This window comes from Strix aluco, chromosome 3, assembly GCF_031877795.1.
Source record: "Strix aluco isolate bStrAlu1 chromosome 3, bStrAlu1.hap1, whole genome shotgun sequence".
Taxonomy (NCBI): domain Eukaryota; kingdom Metazoa; phylum Chordata; class Aves; order Strigiformes; family Strigidae; genus Strix; species Strix aluco.
The window spans coordinates 58593459-58618613 of NC_133933.1; the positions used below are offsets into that span (position 1 = coordinate 58593459).

Here is a 25155-nt window from a genome sequence, read left to right on the forward strand (position 1 = left end):
ATAGTTCACAGACTTAACTCAGAACATTCTTCTTATCTATTTAGTTTAATTCAGTCATAGGTAAAATTACTTTTTATCTATTGCTGTCCCTTCTTTTTTCTCTTAAATTAGAGCAGTGATGGCTATGCTTAGATTTCCAAGGTTTATGTGCTATAATGATTGTCATAATGCACACGTAATGTTCCATGGGATAGATTTTATCTAATGTATAAAATTAGTGCATAGGTCTATGATGAGAGAGTGTTTTGGGGGTTTTCTGTTGGATCGATTGATCTGAGTTATTTCTTAAGATGTATATTAATCAAATTGTAGCCTCAAGACTTCTTAACAAAGAAATCAAGCGTGCAGGTGTGTGACTTCATTCTTGGCTAAAGACTATTCCTGTGAATGCAGGAATCTTTGTAGGAAAACTAGTGTGAGAAGTTAAATGCTTCCTATGAAGATAAAGAAGTAAAATATTTGCAGGAAAGAGGAAATTAAGTTCCTGAACAGCATGTTTGGATTTATTCCGTTTGGCTCCTGAAGGACCATGATCTAGAAACAGAACTATTTCTAAAAGCACAGTCCTCCAAGTACTGCTACAATCTAAAACTTGTATTGCTTGTAGGGAGAGCAGCACCTGGATTTTTGAAAAATCTTTTTACATAACCCTGTCTAGTACAAAACATTTACTCTCATGCATATTTAAAACTCTGGTGCTTTCAGATGTCAAATCATACCTTGTTAGAGAATATGTACCACTATTATCAATCCTAGTAATTGAGTTTTGAGGTTCAAGATGTATATGCTTTTAGCAATCTTAAAAAAGACTATTTTGCATAAATGAAATTGTGTGAATGCGACACTTTTAATATGTTCCACATTGATACAATATTTCAGGATAACCTTTTTTCCTTTAAATGATTAACTCCTGGTTTAGTATTTGGAAACTTTAAAGCTTTGATAGAAGAGTAGTGCTGTTCTGTACTTTCTTGTCATCTGTTAACAGATATGTACAGATGTACTAGTGAGTGTGTAGTATACAGCTGTATAGACAGGCTTTGCATGTGCAAGCCCTTGTTCCCTTAGCCATACCATTACATCTCTCAAGCTTTTTGACTAGTTGAAATATTTGTGTGCATGCAAAAACCTTTCATTTTAACAAACATTTCTTAACTGTTAACTGTTAAGTTTGCGTTAGTATCACATCATGAAATTTCTGAAGGAAAACTCTATTATCTAAAACTAAAGATGGCCTTAAAATGTCAATAAAATTCACTTAATCATGGGCACTCTTGACATCAATTTCTTGTCAAAAAGGAAAATAGGAAAATTCCTTGTATGCTTCCAGTTAGTGCTGTGGAATAATATTTAGGATGCTTATGAGGCAACTTCCATTTTCAGCATTTGATTGTGGACTCCTATGCTTTACTTCCTTCACTGGAATGGAAGGAGTGAGCTTTTAGATAGTAACATACTGCAGTTATTCAAATGATCAGATTTGACGATGTAAGAATTTAGTGAAATACCTCCACGCAAGGAAGAACACTTTCATAAGCACCCTAGAATTCTGTAAGTGACATCAATAAGGAGTTTTGCTGAAAAACAAACTTAGCAATGCAACAGCAAATACAAAGCATGTCACTGTAATAGTGGGAAAATAATTTGAAAAAAGCCCCTGTCATACTGCACACATGGTTGTAATCTTCAAGATCCTATTTCATCTGACTTTCTCTTACAATTACACTTTTAATATAACTAGGATTTTTTCAAAACAGAAATTATATTTGTACTTAATATATTATCTATGGCGTGTAAATAATTAACTGTTCTGATAAGTCTGTCTTGCTGAAAATCTAGTGGTTTTCACTGAAATCTATTGAGGAAGTGTATTTTGTAAGGAAAACGTTTAGTAAGAAGAAGTGACTCTACAGTCACTGTGGGTAATGTCCAAACTAAAATTTCTGTTACTTTCTTTTTTAGCACAACTGGCTAGTTTGTAGCTAATAAGAAATTAAGTTCCTAACAGCAGTGGAAGAAAGGATAAAATAGCAGCCGTATTTATTATACACTGTTTTTGTGTTTCAGCAGGTCTTTGTGATATTAATGAAGGTACAATGGTGCCAGAAGACCGCTGCAAATCACCCACTTCAGGTAATCTTCACTTTCTCTGATCTTCAGCTTTTTATTCGCCCAGAAGATGGCATGCTTTAAGTCAGCACTTACTGGTTCAGTAATTGTATAAAACCTGTTGTCTTCTCAGAAACTGTTTGAGCTGTCACAAATTTTGCCGTGTTGCACAACTGCATTTTTAAAACAAGGCTGATTTAAGAGATACAATAGGAATATGTCATAAAGATGAGTGAAGAGAGATATAATCTGAAATATTTATGCTTCAGGGAATGTACTGCACGATGGAGCTTTGAAACATTGATAAGAGATACACAAATTCCTGTAATGGTTCATGTGATTGTGTTTCAGAGTCCTCAGAAGTGATAAAGATTATTTCTGTAAAAAGAACTAGTTTTTCTGCTTCCTCATAAGTGGTAAATTATTATTTTTTTTTTTTTTAGAATCAGAAACCGACACCCTTACAAAGTAGGAGTTCCCAACTTAACACTATCCCCTCCTGTTTTTTTTAGTTGCCACTACCGTATGTGAAAGTTTTAAATAAAAGCTTCAGCAATATGTAATACTACTTAGCATTTTGTTTAATATTGGCTGGTTGAGGCTATAGCCGTGTAAATACTTAATGGTATATGTCAATATGTAGTATTCGAGATGAACGTTTCACGTAGTAGCTAAAACTTATATTCACTATTACTTTGAGAACTTTTAAAGTAATATGTCACTTTATCGGTTTCATTCAAAGCTGTACTCAAAGTTAGAGCAAAGGACAAAACTGCAGGTTTACTCAAGTATCTAAAGTAGTATGTGCACCCTTTTCAATGTAGTGCAAAATGGTAAAGAAGGATTCCTTTTCTATTGTAGCTTGTACCTTTCAAAGCCAAGTTGAAGGCATAACAAAACAAAATATCCTGTTTGTAGCTCTAGTAGAAATTTTAACATAAATTTTTATTTCTGATTTGACAACTGCTGTCTTTTGATGTTAACTTTAAATTGTGCAAAACTCATCTAGGTAAGTCGGTGTAATTTTCTTTTTGACTTAACTGTTTCTTAAACCTAATTTACTCTATCTATAATTAAAGCAAAATTTGGCTGAAAATTTTAATTAAAAAGATGTGATTTCATAACAAACCTATGTAATGCTAAGCATTGGTATACTGAAGTTGTCAACTTCCGTACCATTTTTAATGCAAGCATTTTTTGCGGTGTTTAGAATAAAGTACATCTTTCCTATTTCATTTTTAAATATCAAGACCGATATCTGTAAACAACTTGGCTGTGCAGTGCTGCAGTTGGAGTAAATAATTTTGTCTGTCAAGATAGAGGAGAATTATCATTCTTACTAAGGTATTTGAATTTGACCCACTTAAAGTCCAGGCTAAGTGCTTTCTGATAGACTTCTATAAAATGTGTACAATGAACAGCTAATGAGTTGTAACCCTTAATCTACATCTTTTTTTTCTCCTTGCTCCAGCATCACTCAAATGTCAGCCCAAACCACTTCCAACTGGTACCACTAAAACTTGAAACACTAATTTGGATTACGGGATTTCTTTCATAATTTGGAGTTGAAGTAGAGTAAAACTCATCATTTTCACTAACAGTGCAGTGCAATGAAAGCAAGCCCAAAGATGCAAATCAAGATTTAGATGGAAAAATCCTAAATTTAACAATTTGCCTTTCCTCCCTCTCTGTTTAGCTCGTTCCCTCCCTCCTGTCTACGTTGTGTTAGCTGAAGTAGGTTAAAAATGTATGCAATTATGATATTTCTTTAAGAAGATCAATAAAGGAGGCAACTTTAGTATAGATGAACTCAAATGTCCTGAAATGAAACAGAGTTAAGGGGGAAAATCCTTATCCTGCAGAGGTGGAAATCAGTCCTCAATTTATGAGTTGACTATCTGAGACTATTTTGAAGTTACTTCATACTTGAATAAAGGCTGAAGTCTGCACTTGCACAAGCAATCGAAATCTTCCACCTCTTCAACCTTTCCATGCCCAGGTGAAGAGAAGTGGAAGCTAACTTCCATTAGACTTCCTCCAGTGGGTGGTTATACACTTGAGAGGACTGTGAAAGGGACTACCTACCTATGCAAGTTAGAAGAGTATCCTACAGTTTTCATAACATAGAACTATGTAAATATTGTGAAAATGCAAGTGAAATAATTTTATCTCCTGCTTTTTCTACAGTACTTATTAAGCAGTAATAAGCTTAGGCTCCCGGGGCATTTATCTGACCCATAAAACATGGTATAGCATTGTAAACTGTCAAGTTCTTGTGTTCATGAGTGCCAAAATGTTTACATTCTATTCTTATTTTACACTTCCACAATATAAAATCCAATTAAATTTGGCATTTTTTTAGTTCAACTGTGTTTTGATTTCATGATGGTGGTAAGCCTCAAGTTGTGGTGTATAGCCCCCACTGGCTTTTCACTGTTAAGGATTCAGAAAAATCCCAGGTGTCCACACTGGCTCTGAGTTGTCTGCAGGACAGTTGAACTGTGGCTCAACAGTGAGTTACTGTGTTGGGAAAAAAAAAAAACAAAAAACAAAACCAATTTCCAAAACTTAAGTTTATTCATACAGCAGTGTTCTGTGAGTCCTAATTTAGGTTAATCTTTGTGTCTGGAACCATGATTAGGAGAGCAATCTAGTTATTCAATGTAAACATTTTATTCAATGAGGGAAATATTTCTAGCAGTAAACTTGCTGCACTGTGCAGCATTGTACCTTGCATTATAATTTCTGTGGTTTAATCTTACTGTGGCAGAATTCCTGTTGTACCAAAAAAATTGGGACTTCATAGTATCTAGTACAGCTACAGAGAATGCCAGTATCACTATTTGATATTTTAATACATCTTTGTATCTTCCTTGAACTGAAAGCTTGTATTAATACATTGGTTTTGTCAAAGGTATATGTTTGTATATCTATTCCATTCTGTCTTCACTCATAGGTTCTGGTACACCAAACAATTCTGATGATGATCAAAAAATGAATAATTTTATAGAAAAGGGTACAGTATTTTTCTCTTCTATAGTTTTATTTTTCTTCAGTTTATCTTTTGATACACTTAGATTGATCTTTTTTATTAAAATATTATTTACAGTGAAGACCAAAAGCAGAAAGTTTTCCAAGATGGTAGCCAATGACATAGGTAGGAACTAGAAAAATTCTGCTCTGTTCCTAATCCAGTGCCTTACTCTATGCAACACTAACCCAGCAGCAAAAAACAAAATAAAATTCAAATTTCAATGCATCAAGTTATTAATTTTTCATTCTTTATGCTAATTGGTAATTCTGTGGGCTGCTTCTGTACTAAATATGCTGGGTACAATTTTTAAGAAAATCAAGGATACTGGTGGTTCAAATTCTCTGATTTTACAATTGCACTTCTCTATTTTCTGGATGGGTGAAATTCTAATCCGTACTAAGAGTTCAGTCTATGCAAGTCACAACATTATTCCACTACTTTTGCAAAGGTACGCTCTCTTTGAGGAGATGTGGCTGATTTAATGTCTTCTTATGTGTTGCATTCATAGCCATATGGTCAGATTTCCATGTTACTATGGTCAGGATAGAGGTAGTATCATGTTTCTATTTAATCATCTGGAAGAGGACTTGCTCATATAAGTACACCACATTACTGTTACAGAACTGCATTTACTTTCCTGCATCCAGCAGTGATGCAATGCCCTGCCAGCTCCAGACTTGTCTTAACAATTTGGTGACAAAATTTCCTTGGAATATGTTGTATACAGGTAGATTGAACCCTTTTATGATTGGAATGGAAATTAACTCTGCTTCTGATAACAGCATCATTAAATAAATGAAGGCAAGAGGCTGTATGGTTTAATTTTGGGAAAGGGACTCTTCTTCCTTAACTGGGATATGGTTATTTTCATTTCAGAATTGCTGTGTTGATGGTTCATTTTGTTTTCATTTAGTACATTAGTATGTCATTGTAGCAGGATTTCATTTTATCTCTTTAGTCAGATCAAAGGTTGAAACTACTTCATATAGTAAAACTGTTTGCTATACTACTATTTCATAGGTTGTTTGGAACCATTGGTTAAGATTAGGGAGGAGGAGATTTCTTTTCCTGTAGTGTCCCTTTGATTTGCTATTTGGGAATTTAACTTTTCTCCTAAACCATTAATCCCTTTCATCGCAATTCAGTGATTGAGAAGAATCGAAATATGGCGAGATAAATACAAGTGTAATGAAGTCATCTTTGGAATCTGAGGTACAGAATGAGGAAGAGCAAGAATATGCCCTTTTCTCAGTACTGTGTTGAGCCCTCCTTTCAGTGATAACAGAAATGTTAGGGAAGATGAGTTCTTGAGACAGCGGAAGCCTGAATATAATTCAAGAAAGCAAATGGCTGTCAATAATATAGTATATCAATTCATCTGTAATTAAAAAAAAGTATCATTTGCATGAGTATTGATTAATATGTTCTCTTAAAGGAAATTCAGACTAACTAGAAACTATGTTCAGTTCTAATGAGATGAACAACACTTCATCTTGTGCATTATATCAGTGCCTGTTGATGAGGTAATGTTTCCCTTTTGTCCCAAAGCAGTCTCTTCTGAACTTAAGACAGCCTGTCTTGTGCAAAAAAAAAGTATGCTTGAATGCGACTTCATTATTTTTTCACTTTTTTCAGAGTAATGTTACAGTATTAATAAAACATGCTAATGACAATTCTATAGAATTAGACATCTGTTTCAGCTTGAAGCCTTTCAACTGAAAGTATTGTAACTGTTTTTCACAGTTAAAGCAAAACATTTATTTACAAGTAATGTGTTCTTTAGGGTGTAAATTGAACGCAGAGTTAATTGAGACAATAATGCATTTGACGTGTAATTCATAAGTGTCTCCCAGTCAGCCCATACTGTGATTTGTGTAACTTGCACAGTTTATTGGAAGTTTAAAGAAACTTAATTATTTCATCTGCATTCTGTTAGAGTTTTGAGTGGTTCCATGCTGTGCACTGAATGGATTTTTCACTGCCATGTTTTCCACACCTTCTCTGGCATGTTTACTCTGCATGGCTCTTCTGAACTTACATTCTAAGCTCTTCCACAAAAGTAAAACACCTCTTATTCAGTGTTAGTAGTTGCATGGGTTTGCATTTCATTGTTTTAAACTGAATTTCTAACTAAATGTGAATGGAAAATGAGATTTGTAAAATGTGTGTGTCACTGTCATTAACTTCACCATGTTGTATGAAACAAATTGTTTAACTGTGTTCACATGGATAAATTTGATGTATGTAGCATGGTTGTAGCTCTTTGCACTGGCATTTAGTGCAGCTGGTTCAAGTTTTTTTTCCATTCTTTGTCAATGTGTGAAATATAACCTGCCCAATGGATTGCAAAACAGAACAAGAATTATTTACACTGATAATTTCCGTTGCTGTTAATATCACTCTTGTGTTTTTTGTCACGTGGGAACAGTGAGTAAGGGAATACTGCTTGCAAAGTGCGAAGTAATACCGTTTCAGTGACAGGGCTGTAAGGTGGTAACATAATACACATACATTGAGAAATATGAAGCTGTTGACAATTTAATTATTTCATTGAAACTTATATAGAAACATCTTAATTTCTACAGATTTCTATCATTAGTGACAATCAGACAAGGATTCTTGCTTCATTAAAGGATCGAAACCCATCGAAGACTGCAACAATAGCATAACACTTCAGCTTTGCCATGTATATCTATTAAGATATTCAAACTGATGTGCCGTACATTGTAGAGTATCAGCTCAGGATAACCCCCTGCAAATAAAATGTATCTATTACTTTTAAGCCACAGCTTTCTACTGATAGCTTAGTCATGTCTCAGCCTTCAGGTTTTCTTCATTGAATTGGTTGAGCCTGCTATGCTGAAATATAACATGCTATTCATGGTAACCTTTCATATTTTAACACCTGCACCCTCAAGCCTGACCTATGAGAAATCTCCAAGAATCCTGAATGTTGGTTTTGGGCAGTTCTCTAATATTGTACTTTTATATGCTACTTATTTAATTGTATATATTATCAACAGAGAGAATGTTTGTGTGCCTGTGTATGACTCTAGGTTTTCTGATTTAGAGGAGTATTAAATGTAGGTGTAAGCACAGGCAAAATAGTCATTGTTGCTTTGAGCAGCAGTCTACTAGGAGGAGTAAAACGGCTTCCCAGTCTCTGCCTCCTTGTCTCACACCAGGTATAGACGGGTAGTCTTGGCTGTAAATGCTGCAGCAACCACCACCACACCAAAAGAGGTTTTAAACTCTGGTATGACAGCTACTACTTGAGATCAGCCACACCTAGCAGGAGCAGTCACCATCACCTTTGCCCTGTTGTACAACTGGAGTAAAAAGCCTGACATTGAGCACTCTGTAGATCTCTATCCTATCTTTTCCATTTCTCTGATTTATATCTTTTGTGACGTAGTTGTCTAGCATGTTGCTGTTTTTTGTCTGAGGCATAGCAAAACTGAATTTTCCAAAACTATTGTAAACTGTAAGCCAGATACAAATACAAGCAGGGTATTTTTATACTAAGTAATGTTAGTTAAAAACAACTTAGCTGGCAAAATACTCCTATTTTCTTATTGCATCTTTAGGTACTTCTTTCTTTAAACACAAGATGGCACTACTGCTACCTAAATAGGTTCTTGTTTCCTATTTACATTTGAATTATTGAGGGTTTTGGCACAATGTACGTTTTGAAATTTATTTTTTTTGCATAACACATTAATTCACGATTTCTAGCAGTGACATCCTTTTTAACAATCCATGTATCCTCTTGTCCTATTAATGAGGCGTAGTTCAGCATTTATAGAAAATGATGTCTGACAAATTTCTTTTACCTTATCAACCTAGTTCACACAGCTGGCCTTTCACTAAGAAACAAAAAGCTAAAACTGTGAATTGACTCTTAGAATCCAATGCATTTGCCTGTACTTGTTATTACCTGCTATATTATCTGTTACCTACTATCTTTGGTGGGGAGCAGTTTTCTCCAAAATGTTAAAATTGTGTTAAACATTTGTATTAGAAAAGCCAAAAGTGACCACTCAGGTCTTCAAAGTGGCTAAGTTAATTAATCATTGCAGGTATTCACACATGGTAAAAGCTGTGAAAAGCCAAAAATAAATTATTTTCTGTGTGCATACTTGAGCTTTTGTTCAGTATCTCGGCTTTTATGATTTATGTGTCTAATACAGAAAACAAGTCTTATGATGAGGAGTGCCTGTCTTGTAACTGACAATTCCAGATGAGGTTTCATGATCTCTTTCAAGCTGATGTAAACTCAACCTGAGAGCAAAAAAGATGGGTTCCTGGTCACTAGTGCTGTTTTGTACCATGGTTTTCTGTTTGTATAGCTGAGCTCTGTTCTGAAACAGGAGTTGATCTTATTGAGAACAACCCTTGGCAGAAACTTCATTTAGATGAGTTTTGGCCTTGCCATTAAGCTAGACAGATGCCAGTGTGAATGCAAGTATAAGGGTAGAAAACACGTCGTCAGTCTGCCTTTTTCAGTTTCAGCCTGCACTAAGTTAAAGTGACTAGCATTTTAGTCTGAGAGTAAGTAATGTCAATTTAATTTGAATAAGACATACTTTGTAACATTGACACATGAAGGAAATTAGAAGATTATTTCTGGAGTCTTATTCTCAAATTTTTATAATGTGTGACAGGAATAAAACTGTTCAACTATTCAGATAACTAGCATTTGCAATATTGATGAGCATAATTGATGATACAATGAAGTATTTCACTTTTTGAAGGAATAGAAGTAACTTTAAATCACATGCTGTTCTTCAAGATATGTAGAAAACAGAATGATTTCTGTTAAAATGGTAATTAGAATAAGTTAACTCCATTTTTTAGTGGAAAGAAGCAGCAAGATTCAGGCTGCTTTATGGCTGGTATCCATTACAAGGTACTCCAGATTTAGGCTGTTCTCAACATCTACTTTAGGTAGAGAAGTATTACCATTACAAGATAGTGAAGAATTCAATGGTATATCAAAAATCAAGAATTTGTCTGGGAAATAAATTCAGAGTCTAGCCCTGGTCTAGTAATTAAGCTACATCAAAATTATTCCTTCCTCAGTAATTCATGAAAGAAAGATGGAAGAGGGATGTATGGCTGCTAGTTTCCTAGTGACTTTTCTAGCAGCATTTGTTAGTATTGTACTGCATTTTAAATGGACCAGAAGATTTCCATTACTATAAAGAGAATTTTCCAAGTCAGGCATGAGCTCAAGTGGTATTTTTTACTTCAGCAGTATTATCAAAATTATACTATCTTTTGTTTGATAGTGTTGCAAGTGTTTGTATGCTGTTGATTTTATAATTATTCTGTGTAATGTCATTCTTCTAAGGTTGCGGATTGTGTCTCAGATTACTAGCTTTTTACACATGTGCATTAAAGTTTTAGTGTGATTAAAAGATCATCTCTTTTCTATTTTAAATATCTCAGGTTTGATCAGAAAATAGGGCAGAAGAGGGGATGGGATGTTAACTTTATGTAAACTTCAGTGCACATTCTTGCAATAGCCAACAGTCTGTTTTCTGTCCTCTCACCTGAGGAGATAAAACTTGAGGTTGAGCCAAATCAAAATTCATCCAATCAAGTTCTGCCTGAATCTTGAAGAGAAATGAAGCTTGGCAAAAGTAATAAAACGATATATTTGGGGATTTTGGTATCTTCCATGTTTTACTTTGCACCACTCCCTCGTGGAAGTGAGGCTCTGCTTTAGTAGAAATTCTGTTAAGTACTGCAATTAATGTAATAAACAATGATATATTAAATATTGGGAAAGAAGCAAATAAAGGCCAGCAGAATCATGTTTATTCTTTTTAAAAAAAAGATATACTTCACTTTTCAGCAAAGATGTCCAGGAAGCTAAGTTTGCCAACTGAGTTAAAGCCTGATTTAGGTAAGTTTACATAGTTGATTTTATTTTTACTAAAACTGTTTTATACAATGCGAGTACATTAGAGTCCTAAATTATGTAAACTATGATGACTTTATGTTGCATTTATCTGAAGTGTAGAACTAAAATATTAATTCCACTCTTTTGGGGGGCTCTCAGGCACAAAATGACATTGCTGTCATCATAAGGTAAGCCTGCAAATCTTGTACATGGCTTATCGCACTTTCATCATAATTTTTAGGCCTCTGTCGTTCACTTTATCAGTAGTGCTGTGATAGCAAAAGCATGAATAAACAGGTAATGTAAGGAAAATTGCTGCCTGTTTAGAACCATCTGATACATTTTAAATTGAAAAACAAAGTATCTTAAGAATAACAGTATATGTTGAGGTCCACTCAACAAATAGTTGGACATAGTTTTATGAATGTTAATTGTCTTGTGACCACTCTCTCTAAATGAAAGTAATATCCGGCTGTTTGGATGGATGATCAGTCTGAGAATTTCATTTTGCTTGAAAAAGCACAGTAACTTTTTATATAAGAAGCGGTTCAGTTGTGAGGTCTGTAGTATCATTATATTGCAAAACTAAAACAGCATACAAATGAGTAGATTTATTATTTATTTTAGTACTTTCACTGCCAGCTTGTAGATCAGATCCAGCTCCCCTGTCTTGTTCTCTAAAGATGATGGGGGACAGCTGTGAACCTACAGCAGTAGATGCAGCCTGAATGTGAAAGCTGCCTCCTGTCTGCCGCAGTTTGCTCCACCACCTCCAGCAGAATTGCTACCACAACCCCAGCAGAAGAGAGACCGGGATCAGACTGGCAGCTGCAGAACTGTGTATTTGATAACTGCTGTCAGCAAGGAAAGAGCCTATGGCACCCTGGGATATCCTGAAACCGAGCTAGACCACCCTGACTTACAATTTATAATTGCGAAATGCTCCACTCGGAGAAACGTGAAGTTGGAAGGAACCTTCAGAGATCCTTTAATCCATTGCTATGGCAAAGATTCAGATGCTGACAATTTAACCTCTGATCTATGCATGAGCCTCCAATAAATAAGTTTTTAGAAAAAATCCCAGACAGAAAGTCCAATGTTTTATGGTCAGATAAATTTCCTGTTACTTAATCTTCCTTGCTTCCATTTTTACTTTTTCTTGTCCTTTCCACAATGAACAGGCATAACAAGTGCTCCCTATCTTTTTGTGGTCATCTTTTATGCTGTTAAAAGCAGTTATCATATCTCTAATCTTTATTTTTTCAGATTATTTTACAAAATTCAGTTCCTTCTCCTTTTTTAGGTTATGTTGTCTAAATCTAGGAGGGCTTCTGTTAATCTTCTCTGGACTTGGAAGTTTTCCTCATCTTTCTAAACTCTTGTGCTGAGAACTAGAGGGATTTAACTGTAGCCTTGTTTGCATGAGAGAGCAGAAAAAATTGATTTTTTTCAATCTGTTTCTGTTCATCCTTACTATGTTTACTAATGGCTTAGGGATAATTTCAGTTTAGGGTGAATTTTATCATACTTTGCAAACTGGAACACATTTGTACTTAAATATTATCCAATTCATTCTAATTCTACTGTTTTACTCCCAGTTCTTTGATAACAATAAGTACTTAGAAGTGTTCTTTTCTTTTAATGAAGACCGGAGAAAAGAGAATGCTGAAATTCAGCATTTTCTGATCCTGAACGAGTTTCAGCATTTTCTGCATTTAATATTTACTATTCTTTCTACAGAAATAATGGCATTTTTTTGTCATCTCACTTCTTGTATACTCATAAAATAGTTTATACATTCTGCATTCTAATAGCTTTTGACTGGTTTTGCTTGACTTCGCATGTGTGGGGGTACCTGCACTCAGATGCCTCATTTTGTTCTGTGTAAAATTCTTCTAGGTTTTCAGGTCTGTAAATAACTTAGGCAATCAATCTTTTTTTTTTTTTTACTTCTGTCTTTTCTCCTAGAGGGATAGCTTTCACGTAGCTATGTTCAAACATTGCCTGTATTTTTTTTGTCACTTATGTGCCAGTATCTACTGGCTCTAGGAGATCGCTGGAATGTCTTTCTCCCAAGGTCATTATCCTTATCATTTTTTCTCCTTTCTTTCCATGGCTTCTTGAAACCTACTCTTCCATGATCTCATTCTTTCAAATTACTTTTCTGTCTTTAGATCTTTAACCTACCCCTTTTCCTCCCTAAATAGCCAAACCAAAATCCAAAGTATGTGCTTCTGTATTTATCCTCCACTTTCTAAAACAGAAGTTATCCTGAACATACTCTGGTCTGCATTATACCATTGCTTTTCAATGTTGTAATCCAGATGATTGATACCATTGCCACTAGGTCCAGTCTTTTGGTTTAGTTGCTCAAAAGAGCCTCATCTTTCCATCCTTCCGATGAAGTGGTGTGTAGTGGGTCATCACACTTGTTCCTTCCTCTTCATCTGAAACTAATTCATTAACAAACCATAGATTCTTCTTTGACTTCAGGATAAATAATATGCACTAAAGCAGTTAAACTCTTTACCTTTAGTTCTCTCTTCTGAATGAGTTGTTCACTCTCCACAATGCCCATATTGTCTGGCAACTTAATTTTTATGGTGTTTTTCCGGTCCATTCCAATGTTTCTGGAATTTGTACACATGCTTTTCAAGTATTCAACCAGATGTAACTCAACAAATGCACATTTAATTTTATGCCTATTGCCGTTAACATATATTTAGACTGATTAATCCATGTTAGAGTTGGAAAAACATTAAGTTAGTAAATATTCAAGCCTGAAGAACCAAGCATCTTAAGAGTTTGTGGTCATTAGAAGAATTATAAAAACAAGTAATTGTTTTCATTGTTTTACTCTGGATTTGATTTTTTTTAAATGTGAAAACTTAGGATGTCAACATCTGAGTGGTTGACCTAGTTTCTTTCTGTAACCCATGTTTTACATTTGACTTAGCAGGACAATAAATATTGACTTAGCAGGACAACAAAAAAATTCAGCAGGGCAATAATTTTTGTAACCTTCTTGGAATGAGACAGGTATCCTGAGAAGATTCACTGTGTGCTGAGTAGATGTCTGTACTTAGTCCGTTGAAATCTAGTTTGTATGTTTTTTCAAACGCATGTTAGATGTTCTTTGTAGAACATTTTGCAATAATTTAATGAAATTAGCATAGTGATACTTCCAGAAAGTATGTGGTTAGATGTTATCTTTAGATCTTAATCCTACTTTAAAGATGACAATTGCATCTATACCCTACCCAAAGATCCAAAACCATAACTTAATTTTTTTAAAGTCATGATATAAATTTCATCAAGCTTTTACTAGTAAGGGTTGTCTTGTGCTAAATTTTGGAATGATGAGTTAAGTAAAACATTAATTCATGAATGCACAGTTAAATTCAGACATGCTGATGTTTTAAGTATCGTCACATATGCAGACAGCATGCAGCTAGAACGGAGCAGCATGTTTACTGGTTTGTGTTTTGTTACTATTAGAATTCACTCTTTTTTAAGAGAACCTTATTTGCTAAGCAGTGAGCAAGACGTCCTGAAAAGTTTTAGTGTCATTTCTGGCACTACACTACAGTATTCAAAATCGAAGTCTTCAGCTTTGCATACCAGTGCCAGGTGGCATTTGGTAGCATTTGATGTTTCTCTTACTAAAAGTTTGGGTGTGTGTAAATAGCCTGTTAGCTCCTCCATACAGTTTCCTAAAGTGGGACAATATTACTATGAGTCATTACAGGTTACATGTGCTGTCTGGATGTCACTGCAGTTCTTAAAGTAAAATAGTTGCATCTTCATAAGATTATTAAACTATGTTCCATGGAAGCCAGTATTTATTAATCTGGTCAATGAACCAATTGGCAGAGAGGTTTGTAATTCAGTTTTTTAAAGGAGGAGTCCTGTTTGATGACAACTGTTATTCTCTGTCCCAAGAAGACAGAAATACGTTCGTGACAATTACCTAATGGCAAAAAGAGTGGGCACTTTGTTCAGGATCCAGTGTTGAAAACTGGGCCAAAGGAAATATGACTAAGGAAGAATACAGGACCAATAATCAATAGAATGGTAGTTAGTACATACTTCATGCTAAAGAACAAAAAAGAAAATCTGTATTCTGTTAATCCCTGCATTTTGCCATTCTTTTTAATTAATACTGATTTATTTTCAGATGTCAAAGACAACTCTTTCAGCCGATCCCGGAGTTCTAGTGTTACTAGCATTGATAAAGAGACACGCGAGGCAATTTCAGCTCTTCATTTTTGTGAGACTTTCACAAGAAAGTCTGATACATCACCTTCCCCATGCCTGTGGGTTGGGACCACGCTGGGTACAGTGCTTGTCATTGTACTGAACTTACCCCCAGGAGGAGAGCAAAGACTTCTTCAGCCAGTAATTGTTTCTCCTAGTGGTATGTATAAAGCAGATGGGCTAAAGTATACTTTGATTAAAGTATTGTTGTTCTTTACAGGTATTTTTTAAAGAAACTGTTTTTCTGAAGTATGGATTAATTAAAAATTAATACATACTCCATTGATCTAGCTACTAAGATTAACAATCTAGATTGGTTACTTCATTACTAGAGTTTTGAAGTTGCAAGGTTGAAAATGTGATCTCATATAATATAAAAATACCACTTAAATGTATTCTTGCTGAGAAAGGCATGTTTGCTTTCCTTAATGTAGTACCTGGCAATTGTCAAACAGAGATAGCAGAAGACAAGAGTATTTCAAATGCTCAATTTTTCTTTTGGTCATGAAGTAGAAAACTTTTGCTTTTCCTGCATCATGAAAAGGGAATACAAATTGAGCATTGTATATTGAACAATTAGCTTTAAATATTAGTGATAAAATATTCCTTTGTATTGCTGTGAGACATCTTGTATCTTCTTTTTCTGATACACAGCAACTGATTTTGTTGTAGTTACATATTAATGGTTTGCTGAATATGCTGTTAGTCATAGATTCAGTTTTCCTGCTACCGCTGTCTCATGCAGAACATGCTGTTCTGCTCCATTTTGCTCACACAGTTGTTGGTATCAGGACATGCAAATTGCAATGCTATTTGATTGAAATAGTGATTAGGAATAGTGTGACCTCTAGGCCATATATGTGAATTGTGCTTATCAAGTCTGGTATTGGCAGCAGTATTCAGCTTTGATTGTAAAGGCAAGGCTGGAGACTAGACAGTATGTTTAATCACTGCATCTGTAGCATAAGCTTTAAAAGATACTGCCATGTGCATGATTTTTTTGTGTACTTAACAAATGTTCATGTTTTTACTTATGTGTGAATAAATGTAAGTAAAATAAGAAATGTAAGAAAATAAGAAACAGAGACAATTATTTAAACAGAGGGGAGGGAAAACTTATTCCTCTTCCATTTTGTGCTAGAGAGATAGATTCAAGCGTGAACTGCAGGGAGGCAAAAAAACCCACGTTTGTATTAAAGAAAAAGGAGGTGCTCACCTTTGACTAATAACACTTATTGTTGATTTAAGCACACTGTGTACTCCTCAGAAGAGAATGAAATGAGTTGCATTTGTGACACTGAACTTTTTGAACAAATGTGCGTTCCAGCTTGGCTCACTTAAATGTATAAATTTCTGTTGAAGTTAAAGGAAGAGTATGCATACACTTAACTCTTGAAAACTGGTTTAACGTTTTCTTGAATACGTATGTGCTTTTGCACCTGCTTCATTGGTTTTTAGATAAACCTCCAAAGGTTTTGGTATGTCTGTTTCACTACAGAGGCAAGCCTAAGTTCTTGTTTTCTTTTTTTGTGCTAGCTTCTTAAAGCAATATGTTGTGGCTTGAAAGACAATTTAGGAGAACTGGTTTAGATATGTGCTCTACTTGTTTTTCCTAGGAACCATCCTGAGGCTAAAAGGGGCAATTCTGAGAATGGCTTTTCTGGATACCACAGGATCTTTGGTCCCACCAGCACATGAACCCTGGAGAGAACACAATGTTGCTGAAGATAAAGATGAAAAAGATAAATCAAAAAAGCGACGACCTGTCTCAGTGTCCCCTTCTTCCTCTCAGGAAATCAGTGAAAACCAATATGCAGTGATATGTTCAGAAAAGCAAGCAAAAGTTATCTCACTGCCATCCCAGAACTGTATTTATAAGCAAAACATAACAGAGACTTCTTTTGTTCTTCGTGGAGACATAGTGTCATTGAGTAACAGTATCTGCCTTGCATGTTTCTGTGCCAATGGACATATTATGACTTTTAGGTAAGACCTGTTTGATAGTAACGTAAATATAAAAAGAAAAAATAATCTTCTGCTAGATAAAAAGTTTCCTTTTCCATTAGAATATGAATAAAATAAAAAATCTACATTCACTCAGTGTTGATGAACCTCTAACAGTTGGGCCTGGATAATTTTGATTATGCATTCCTCTTAGTTATGCCTTTAACACATGAAAAAGTCTCACCACTTAGCTCAAGCTACCGTGATTCAACAGATAGTTCCAAACATGTGATATAGGTCTGTGAGTTGATGAAGTTTGTCTCAGAGGTGAATTTACTCCCTGATGGAGAAAACTGCCTTGAGTCAGACGTTCAGCTGGTACCTGACCACGACTCTGAATATTTTTGTGCAGCTGTTTGCATCACATTCATGCCTCAAGCTTACCATTTTGTTGTGTAGCTTGCTCATGTCTTAAAGGCCTTAAACTCAGGCTATAAAGTCAAGACTAGTTGCTAGCAGTTGTAGTATATAAATAAGTCATATAAAGTAAGGGGTTTAAGTTATGAGTTTAAATGTGTAAAAGTAATGTTTGAATATACTTACATGTCACCTATGTAATTTTAACATGTCCCTTTAATATTTCCAAATGCTGTTTTATTCTGAACAGCAGTGTGTATATACCTGTACCCTTGCACCTACATTTTAGTCATGGCTAATGCTGAGATGAATGTGGAACACGGCATTATAAAACTGTGCCGGTAAAATTCCTAAAAGGTTATTTTTAAGGTTGCAAAAACAAGCTCTCAGCTTGGGAAATTCTCTAAAAATATACTTCTTCAGGAAGTTGTTAGGAACAAAACTAAAGCTGATGCCTACAACAATTAAAAAATAAGTTTTGATTGTTGTCTGTTAACCCCATTGATGTATATCCCAGCATATATTCTAAACATCTCTACGAAATGCTGCTCACTTTGCAGGGCAAGCACTGTTTTTTCCCTAATTAAAACTGAACTTAGTAATGTTCAGGTGCCATATATTGAAACAAATCCTGTTTTCATCAGTATTCATTGTTTTCTAATTAGCTTTGCATAGAAGTAGGTGCTAAATTATAAACATTGAATTGTTACATTGTGTAGGAAAGTTGAACTCCCAAGTCACTTCATAAGCATGATCTGCTGCTGGGAAGTGGACTTAATGTGCTGTTTGTGTAAAGTTTTCAGAGCATTGTGTCATACCCAAGATGCCCAATACTACCTACTGATATAAATTTAGACAGGACTTAACAATTCTGTTACAGATTTGTTTGATATTGTGAAAATGCTATCGTGGATGTCACGCTTGTCCTATCCGATCTAATGTTTTTGTGTTTTGTCTTGAACCTGTAAGGATGTTTTGTGCTTCCATTGGTCTGAAGCAAAGCACTTCCCTGTTACTAACTCACTCTTAGGAATTTTCGTATTTTAGAGACGTGCACGGCAGAAATGTCATTTCTGGGTGATCTGCTTACAAGAGAATATTGCTTTTTATTTCTTACCTGTAGAACTTGCCTCCAAAGTCATGTTACCAGTTCTTCTTCCTTTTGTTTGTCATAGATGAAGTCTCTTGCTAAGATACAATCCACAATCTGTAAAATGTAAGCTTAACATTTAGATATCTCAGTATCATACAAAAAAACCAACCTCAACACTTGCTGTTGCAGTAACTACATCTTTCTTTTTCATTGCTTTTGGCTTCACTTTGCCCCTTTAGTGCTTTTTTTAGTTTCTAGAAATAGTAATCTTATGCAGATGGTATCTGCATCAGAAGCTGCTTAATGTATTGTTGGTACATTTGCAGCTAACATCTTGTGTAAATTTTGTTTTTACAAAAATTTCACAGTGGACATTTTTGAGACAACGGTTTATTTTCGGTTCTATTTATCAAGACATCAGATGTTCAGTCTCTTCTTGTATTATTACTTTGAGGGAGAGGGATGTTTGGTAGTAAGAGCATTGTTATAGATTGAGTGCACTGCATCTGTTCTTTAGTAGTTTGATGCAGTAAGTACTGCAGTTACACGTGCAGAAAATACAAGGTAAGCAAACTTTGCTCTAAGAGGACACCCTCTTAAATACGCAAACAAAAAAGGTGGATGTAATTCATAAGATTGAAGCTACTGAATTCTGTTTTCTTTTGAAAGCACACCCCTGTGTATTTCTAAGTGTCCTTTTAGACTTGTATTTTTAGTCAAGGAAAAATTCTTCACCTGAGAGAAGAGGCAGGGTGTCTAATTGTAAACTTTTGACAGATACTTACCAAAATACTTCGTAATTACTGAATAATGTTTTAAGTTAACCTGATTTACTTCTTAGAGTATCATTTAAATGATGCTTTTGAACGCCTCTGGGATGCAGATGTTTAACTTTTGAGGTGCTACGTTGAAAAATCTCATATTTATGTTTTGAGATTTTGTAATTGCATTAAATGATACCCTGTTTATGTGGTACTTAACGCATATGGTGAAGAGAAAAATAATGTATGGCTAGTTAAAAATTAGCCACTTGATCAATAATAGACAATCCTGCTATATTTAACGGTTTTTTTGATTCTTTTTCTTAAGTTTGCCAAGTTTAAGGCCATTGTTGGATGTATATTACCTGCCACTCACCAATATGCGGATAGCCAGAACGTTCTGCTTCACCAATAACGGACAAGCACTCTATCTTGTCTCACCAACTGAAATACAGAGGCTCACCTACAGTCAAGAAACATGTGAAAATCTTCAGGTAATGAATTAAAAAAATCATTACTGTTTTGTTAGAGATGCTCTGAGGTTCTTGGTTCTAGATTCACGATGCTTACAGTAATTAAGTTTGTCATAAAGTCAAGCACTTTGGCTTTCATGGTTTGATTTTTTTTTTTACTGTAGAGTCTGACTTGAGATGAATCACTTCTCCTAAATTTTACTCTTTCATCCATCCTTAAATTTTACTCTTTCATCCATCCTTAAATTTTACTCTTTCATCCATCCTTAAATTTTACTGTTTCATCCATCCTCTTGTATTTGAAACAGTTTCTTAATTAATTTATTTTTTTGATCGATAGGCAATTTCCTTGTTTAACATGTGCAGTTAAACTCCCTTGTTCAATTAATGCTGGTGGAGGTGAAGGCTGACATAAGTGGGGAATGCTAACTTGGGATACTTGAAGGAAGCTATTATGTTTCAGGGGTTGAGAAGATTCTTAGTCATGCTTCAGCTTGGAAGTTGTATAGAATACTGAAATAGCAGAGATGCAGGCTGGAAGCTCTGCTTTGGTACCATGTGTAGATATGAGTATTTGTAGATACAGTTTCAACAGAACAAAATCAGGAGTGTTGCCTAAGTTGAGAAGCAAATACAGCTTGACTTGAACCCATTTCTATGTTACTGAACTTCTTGAGTTATAAGCTTGCAACTATCAGAACAGATGGTTTGGACAGATTTCTTAATATGTTTTTATTTTTTATTTTTATTTCCTAAGTCACTTTGCAAAGGCAGATGCCTATTAAAGCATGTTCCTTTTGAAATTCAGATCCACAAAATACATACTCTGAAAGAGTATTCCATTAATTTGTCTGTGAAATAATGTATGCCTTCTGTCTCTTCTTCACTGTAAAGGAAATGTTGGGTGAGCTCTTCACTCCTGTAGAAACACCAGAAGCACCGAACAGAGGGTTCTTTAAAGGCCTGTTTGGAGGTGGGGCACAGTCACTTGACAGAGAAGAACTATGTAAGTTTTTAGTATTAGTTATTTTTCTGGTATTTCTGCCCGAGGAAGCCAGTGATCCTTGAGAAATGTATTACCTGTGTTAATAGAACATTACATTTGCAGAAAGAAAAGTGAAAAAGGCAATGACAAATACTTTCATAGCTTTTATGTGTTGTTCACCTTGCCAAGAAGATCAGAAAAGCTTGGTACTGTTTTCTCACAAACACCTTTACCTCATTTATTCAGGAGTAGCTTATAAAACAAATGAGAAAGCTGATCTTATTTTCATTCATCTTTATGAAGTGTATAGTACTGTCCATGAATTTCTTAATGCTGTTAAACTGAAAGGGGCTGGTTCTGGAGAAGACTATTCTGGACAGTGAGAAAATTAAAACTGCATTCTACTTCAGTTCATTTGATAGATTCTTTTTCCTCACTTGACTTGTGCAGAGATGCCTTAGTAATGAGAGCAAGGACAGAACTGTATGATAGTTCAATTCAGTTCTCTGTTCATAGGACAGTAAAATTCAGATTTGGTGAAGCTTTTATTGCTTTATCATTTTCTCATTGTTTTTTGATTACAGTTTATTTTACTGTGATGGCATGCATAATTTTAATATATTTAAGAAAACTAATTTTGACTTATTCAGATATTTTCTAGAGGAAGCATCATATTATGCAAGTTTATTTGTAAGAACTGTTGCCTTTTTAACATGAAACATAGCTGTTAAAACAGACAAGGCTTCTTGGCAATCCTTTCTTTTTTTATTGGTTCCTCTAATAAATCCAATAAAAATTAGTCTTTACTACTTGTGCCTGTACATTTTGAACAAATATCAAATATTTAGAGGTCACTTCCTGCATTAAAAATACCATTTGTATTTATATATGTGTAATACTTCAAAAGGTTGATCAAGTATTCTGTTAGAGAAATCTGTGTGCACAAATTATAATTAGAGTGACTGGGGCAAGGAAAAACTGCCTTTTCATGGCAACAGAAAAGCACTCTTGTAACTTTAGAAGCTATTTCTTTACGTTATTTCAAGTTTTCATGTTTTGGCTCAGATCTTCAGAAGGAAAACAGTATTGAATGGGAGAAAACAGCCTGATGAATTGTAGCCTGAAAGTGATTTCAATAATTCAGAAGACATCTGAAAATGTCTTTTAAATAGTCATATTTACTATGAGGGTCACATCAGAATCTGTAATAACTGAAATTATTTCTCTTTTTTATTCTTGGGAATTCACAGAAAGGTGTTCATAGTGTTAGTTAAAATCTAAGTTGTTCCTCCTAGAAGCATAAAATCAAATCAGAAAATCTTGAAATATTGCAGCAAACCTTGTTAAGTTAATTTTTTCCTAGAGGTGAAAAAAAGAAAATATTTAAACCATAATTTCATTGTTTAAAAAAAGAGTTGAAGAATATTTCATTTGACTTCAACATCCAAAAATGTTTTGGCCTTCACTCAAGCTTTTGTAGAGTATACAATTCAAGCATGAGCTTGACATGTCCATTAAGTGTCTAGACTGAAGTAGGTGCCTGAGGTTCCTTTATGAGCAAAGGAGATGTAGTCAGTGCAGTCACTGGAGTCAGGAGCTGTTCAGCTGAAAATTCATGGGTGTTTACTTTAGGATGAGCTGATTTGTTCTTACTGCTGTACTGCCTTTTCATGATTTACACTACATTATTTTTTTTACAAGATCTTTACAATAATGAGAGCATAGACACATAATCTTCAGGTGTCTGCATCTAAAATTGAACTTTCATCAAAGGAAACTTTAGCTGGTGGAGTTGTACTGGCTGGCTACACCAGCAGAGCACTTCCAGAACTGACCGCAGCTTCTATTTTCAAAATTCTCCTGCTTTGTCTGCTGAACTCCCAGCACCTTCCATGTGAAATAAGCTATATTGTTAAAAACCACTTCACCAGCACAATTCTTTTGATGACTGTGATGCCAGCACTGTTGAGAGAGTTTTAATTTCACACTTGAGCTGTGAAAAGGTTATCATTTTACAGCCTGCCTGGAAACTTGGAAATATTTTTGAAAATCTCTATTTTACTAAATAGTAACATGTAGTAACATTGAGTAGTGACTGTTGTTTGTAGTTATGCCTATTATTAGGTGCTCGGTGTCCATGCAAAGAAATGGTGCCTCTTTATAAACTAGTTACATTGGTATTTGGTATTTGTGTAATAATGATAGAAAACCTTACTGTTCTGTTTTTGCTGCTTTGCAAATGCCTCCAGTTGGAGAATCGGCATCTGGGAAAGCATCAAGGAGTCTTGCCCAGCATATTCCAGGGCCTGGGGGTATTGAAGGTGTCAAAGGAGCAGCATCTGGTGTAGTTGGTGAACTAGCACGAGCCCGGTTGGCACTAGATGAAAGAGGACAGAAACTAGGAGAACTAGAAGAAAAAACTGCAGCCATGCTTTACAGTGCTGATTCTTTCTCTAAACACGCTCATGAGGTGAGTCTGTTACATGTTAAACAACATTAAACTGATTCTCTGTGAAATAAATGCAAGTTTTGCAAGTAACTGACTTCTGCAAAGGTATGTTGGAGGTATCTAAAGGGAATGCAATATCATTGATAAAGGACACTTCCCTTTTATCTATCAGTGATTACTCCTAATGATTAAGTGTTAATGTAAACAGTTTTGTCGTGTGGCGCATTGGCCTAGAGCATACCCTCTGCATGAGTGGTATGTAGACTTCCAAAAGTGCAGCTCAGTTCCCATTACTTAAAGAATTTGTCACTGAATTAGATAAGAAGAGCAATGCTCTGTGAGATTTCTGTGTTTCTTAAGATCCAGTTGTTGCGTGCAAACCCCATGAGTCCAAGGTAATTTTTTTCCTCAGTAACTACATGGGATGGCTGTCCTCTTCTGTGTTCATGCGGATTTCTTTCCATCCCCTAAACTCTTGTGCAACCTTTCCATTCCCCCCAAAAATATCTTTTTCTGAGTCCAGATCAGCAGCAGTGATGCTACCATTAGAAAATTCATCATGCTAAACCCTCAGTGTTCAACAACATTGTTGTTGCAGTTTTGAGAAACCTTAAAGTCCCTCTTTCTCATGTTGCTTTGTAAGCATATAATTTGTTTGTCTTGTACTTTTTGCTATGCTATAGTAACAGTAATTGGAAATTGTTTTTTGTTTTTTAGATGATGTTGAAGTACAAAGACAAGAAGTGGTACCAATTCTGATGATGCTCATCAACTACATCTGTTTAATTTTGTCCTGATGAAAAAAAATCTTGTTTTTTCATTAATTTTGGCAGGACCATTGAAATTTAAAAGAGTATTCACCATTGGATACTGTTGTTTCCTAGCACAAATCACACACTGTTTTACCTCAGTCATGGCTTTAACTGAGGAGCTTTATATTTAAAAGAAACACACACAAAAAACCAAACTTGAGTGTTTCTTAGCTGTTGGTTAGCTGATAGCTGGAACAGAGAAGGTAACTAGAACATGTGGAAAAGAGGGTAAAGGGAAAACGTAGTGTGAGGTGGGCAGGGGCAATGCAGGGTCAATCCTGTGTTAATATTTCATATGCCAAAAGTTTTTGTGCTACTGTAATTGCTGCCAGTGTTATACCCTCCTGTGAGGAGAGGCAATAAATCAGGGGTCCAAGAGCTGGAATAAAGTTGTTTGTCTTGCTGGACAGTAGCTGACTTACGCTTACCCTCTCTAGGACTCACTATATTTACCATTATCGTTGAAGAAGAGTTGAAGTTTGCTGTCACTTCTTTCATCAGAAAAGCTGGAAGCTTGGAAGATTTCTTGTTGAAAATTATATACATAGTTGACCTGTGCATAGTCTTTTCTTGGACCCCTGCTCTAGTATTCTTGTATTCACATCATATTCTGTGAAGTGCAAAACAAGAGAATGCACAATTTTTGCATTAAAAAAGTTAAGTGAATAATATGACTGGAATGTGTCATACTGGGAGTTTTCATTTGTGTTATGGCCGTACAGTGTGAAATGTGGTAACATCTTCATTGTGGTAAGAATACTTAAACTTCAGTTAAATATTATTTTTTGCCAAAAATAGTTACTGGTTCAGTTTTTATAACATTTAGAATTGGCTGTGGGTTCTATTCATGCTGTAAATTTTCATAAATGTTTAACAGAATGTATCTTTACAGCCATTAATTAAAATAGCTGAG

At 35.1% G+C, this 25155-nt stretch overlaps 1 protein-coding gene across 10 annotated transcripts in view; it reads left to right on the top strand.

The window, feature by feature from the left end:
• STXBP5 (syntaxin binding protein 5) overlaps positions 1 to 24916 on the top strand; it is a 109428-nt gene extending 84512 nt beyond the window's left edge. For 2 of the 10 annotated variants that reach the window (XM_074818703.1, XM_074818704.1), the window contains 10 exons: positions 2068 to 2133; positions 5066 to 5125; positions 5219 to 5266; positions 11004 to 11054; positions 15229 to 15468; positions 16925 to 17294; positions 19852 to 20017; positions 20891 to 21002; positions 23231 to 23451; positions 24148 to 24916. In XM_074818703.1, the coding sequence (XP_074674804.1) occupies positions 2068 to 2133; positions 5066 to 5125; positions 5219 to 5266; positions 11004 to 11054; positions 15229 to 15468; positions 16925 to 17294; positions 19852 to 20017; positions 20891 to 21002; positions 23231 to 23451; positions 24148 to 24189 (1376 nt within the window). In that variant the 3' untranslated portion in view covers positions 24190 to 24916. Of the gene's footprint in view, positions 1 to 2067; positions 2134 to 5065; positions 5267 to 11003; positions 11055 to 15228; positions 15469 to 16924; positions 17295 to 19851; positions 20018 to 20890; positions 21003 to 23230; positions 23452 to 24147 lie in introns of all 10 variants that reach the window. The other 8 variants (XM_074818705.1, XM_074818707.1, XM_074818706.1 and 5 more) reach the window with 6 other exon arrangements.
• The last annotated feature ends 239 nt before the right edge of the window (positions 24917 to 25155 follow it).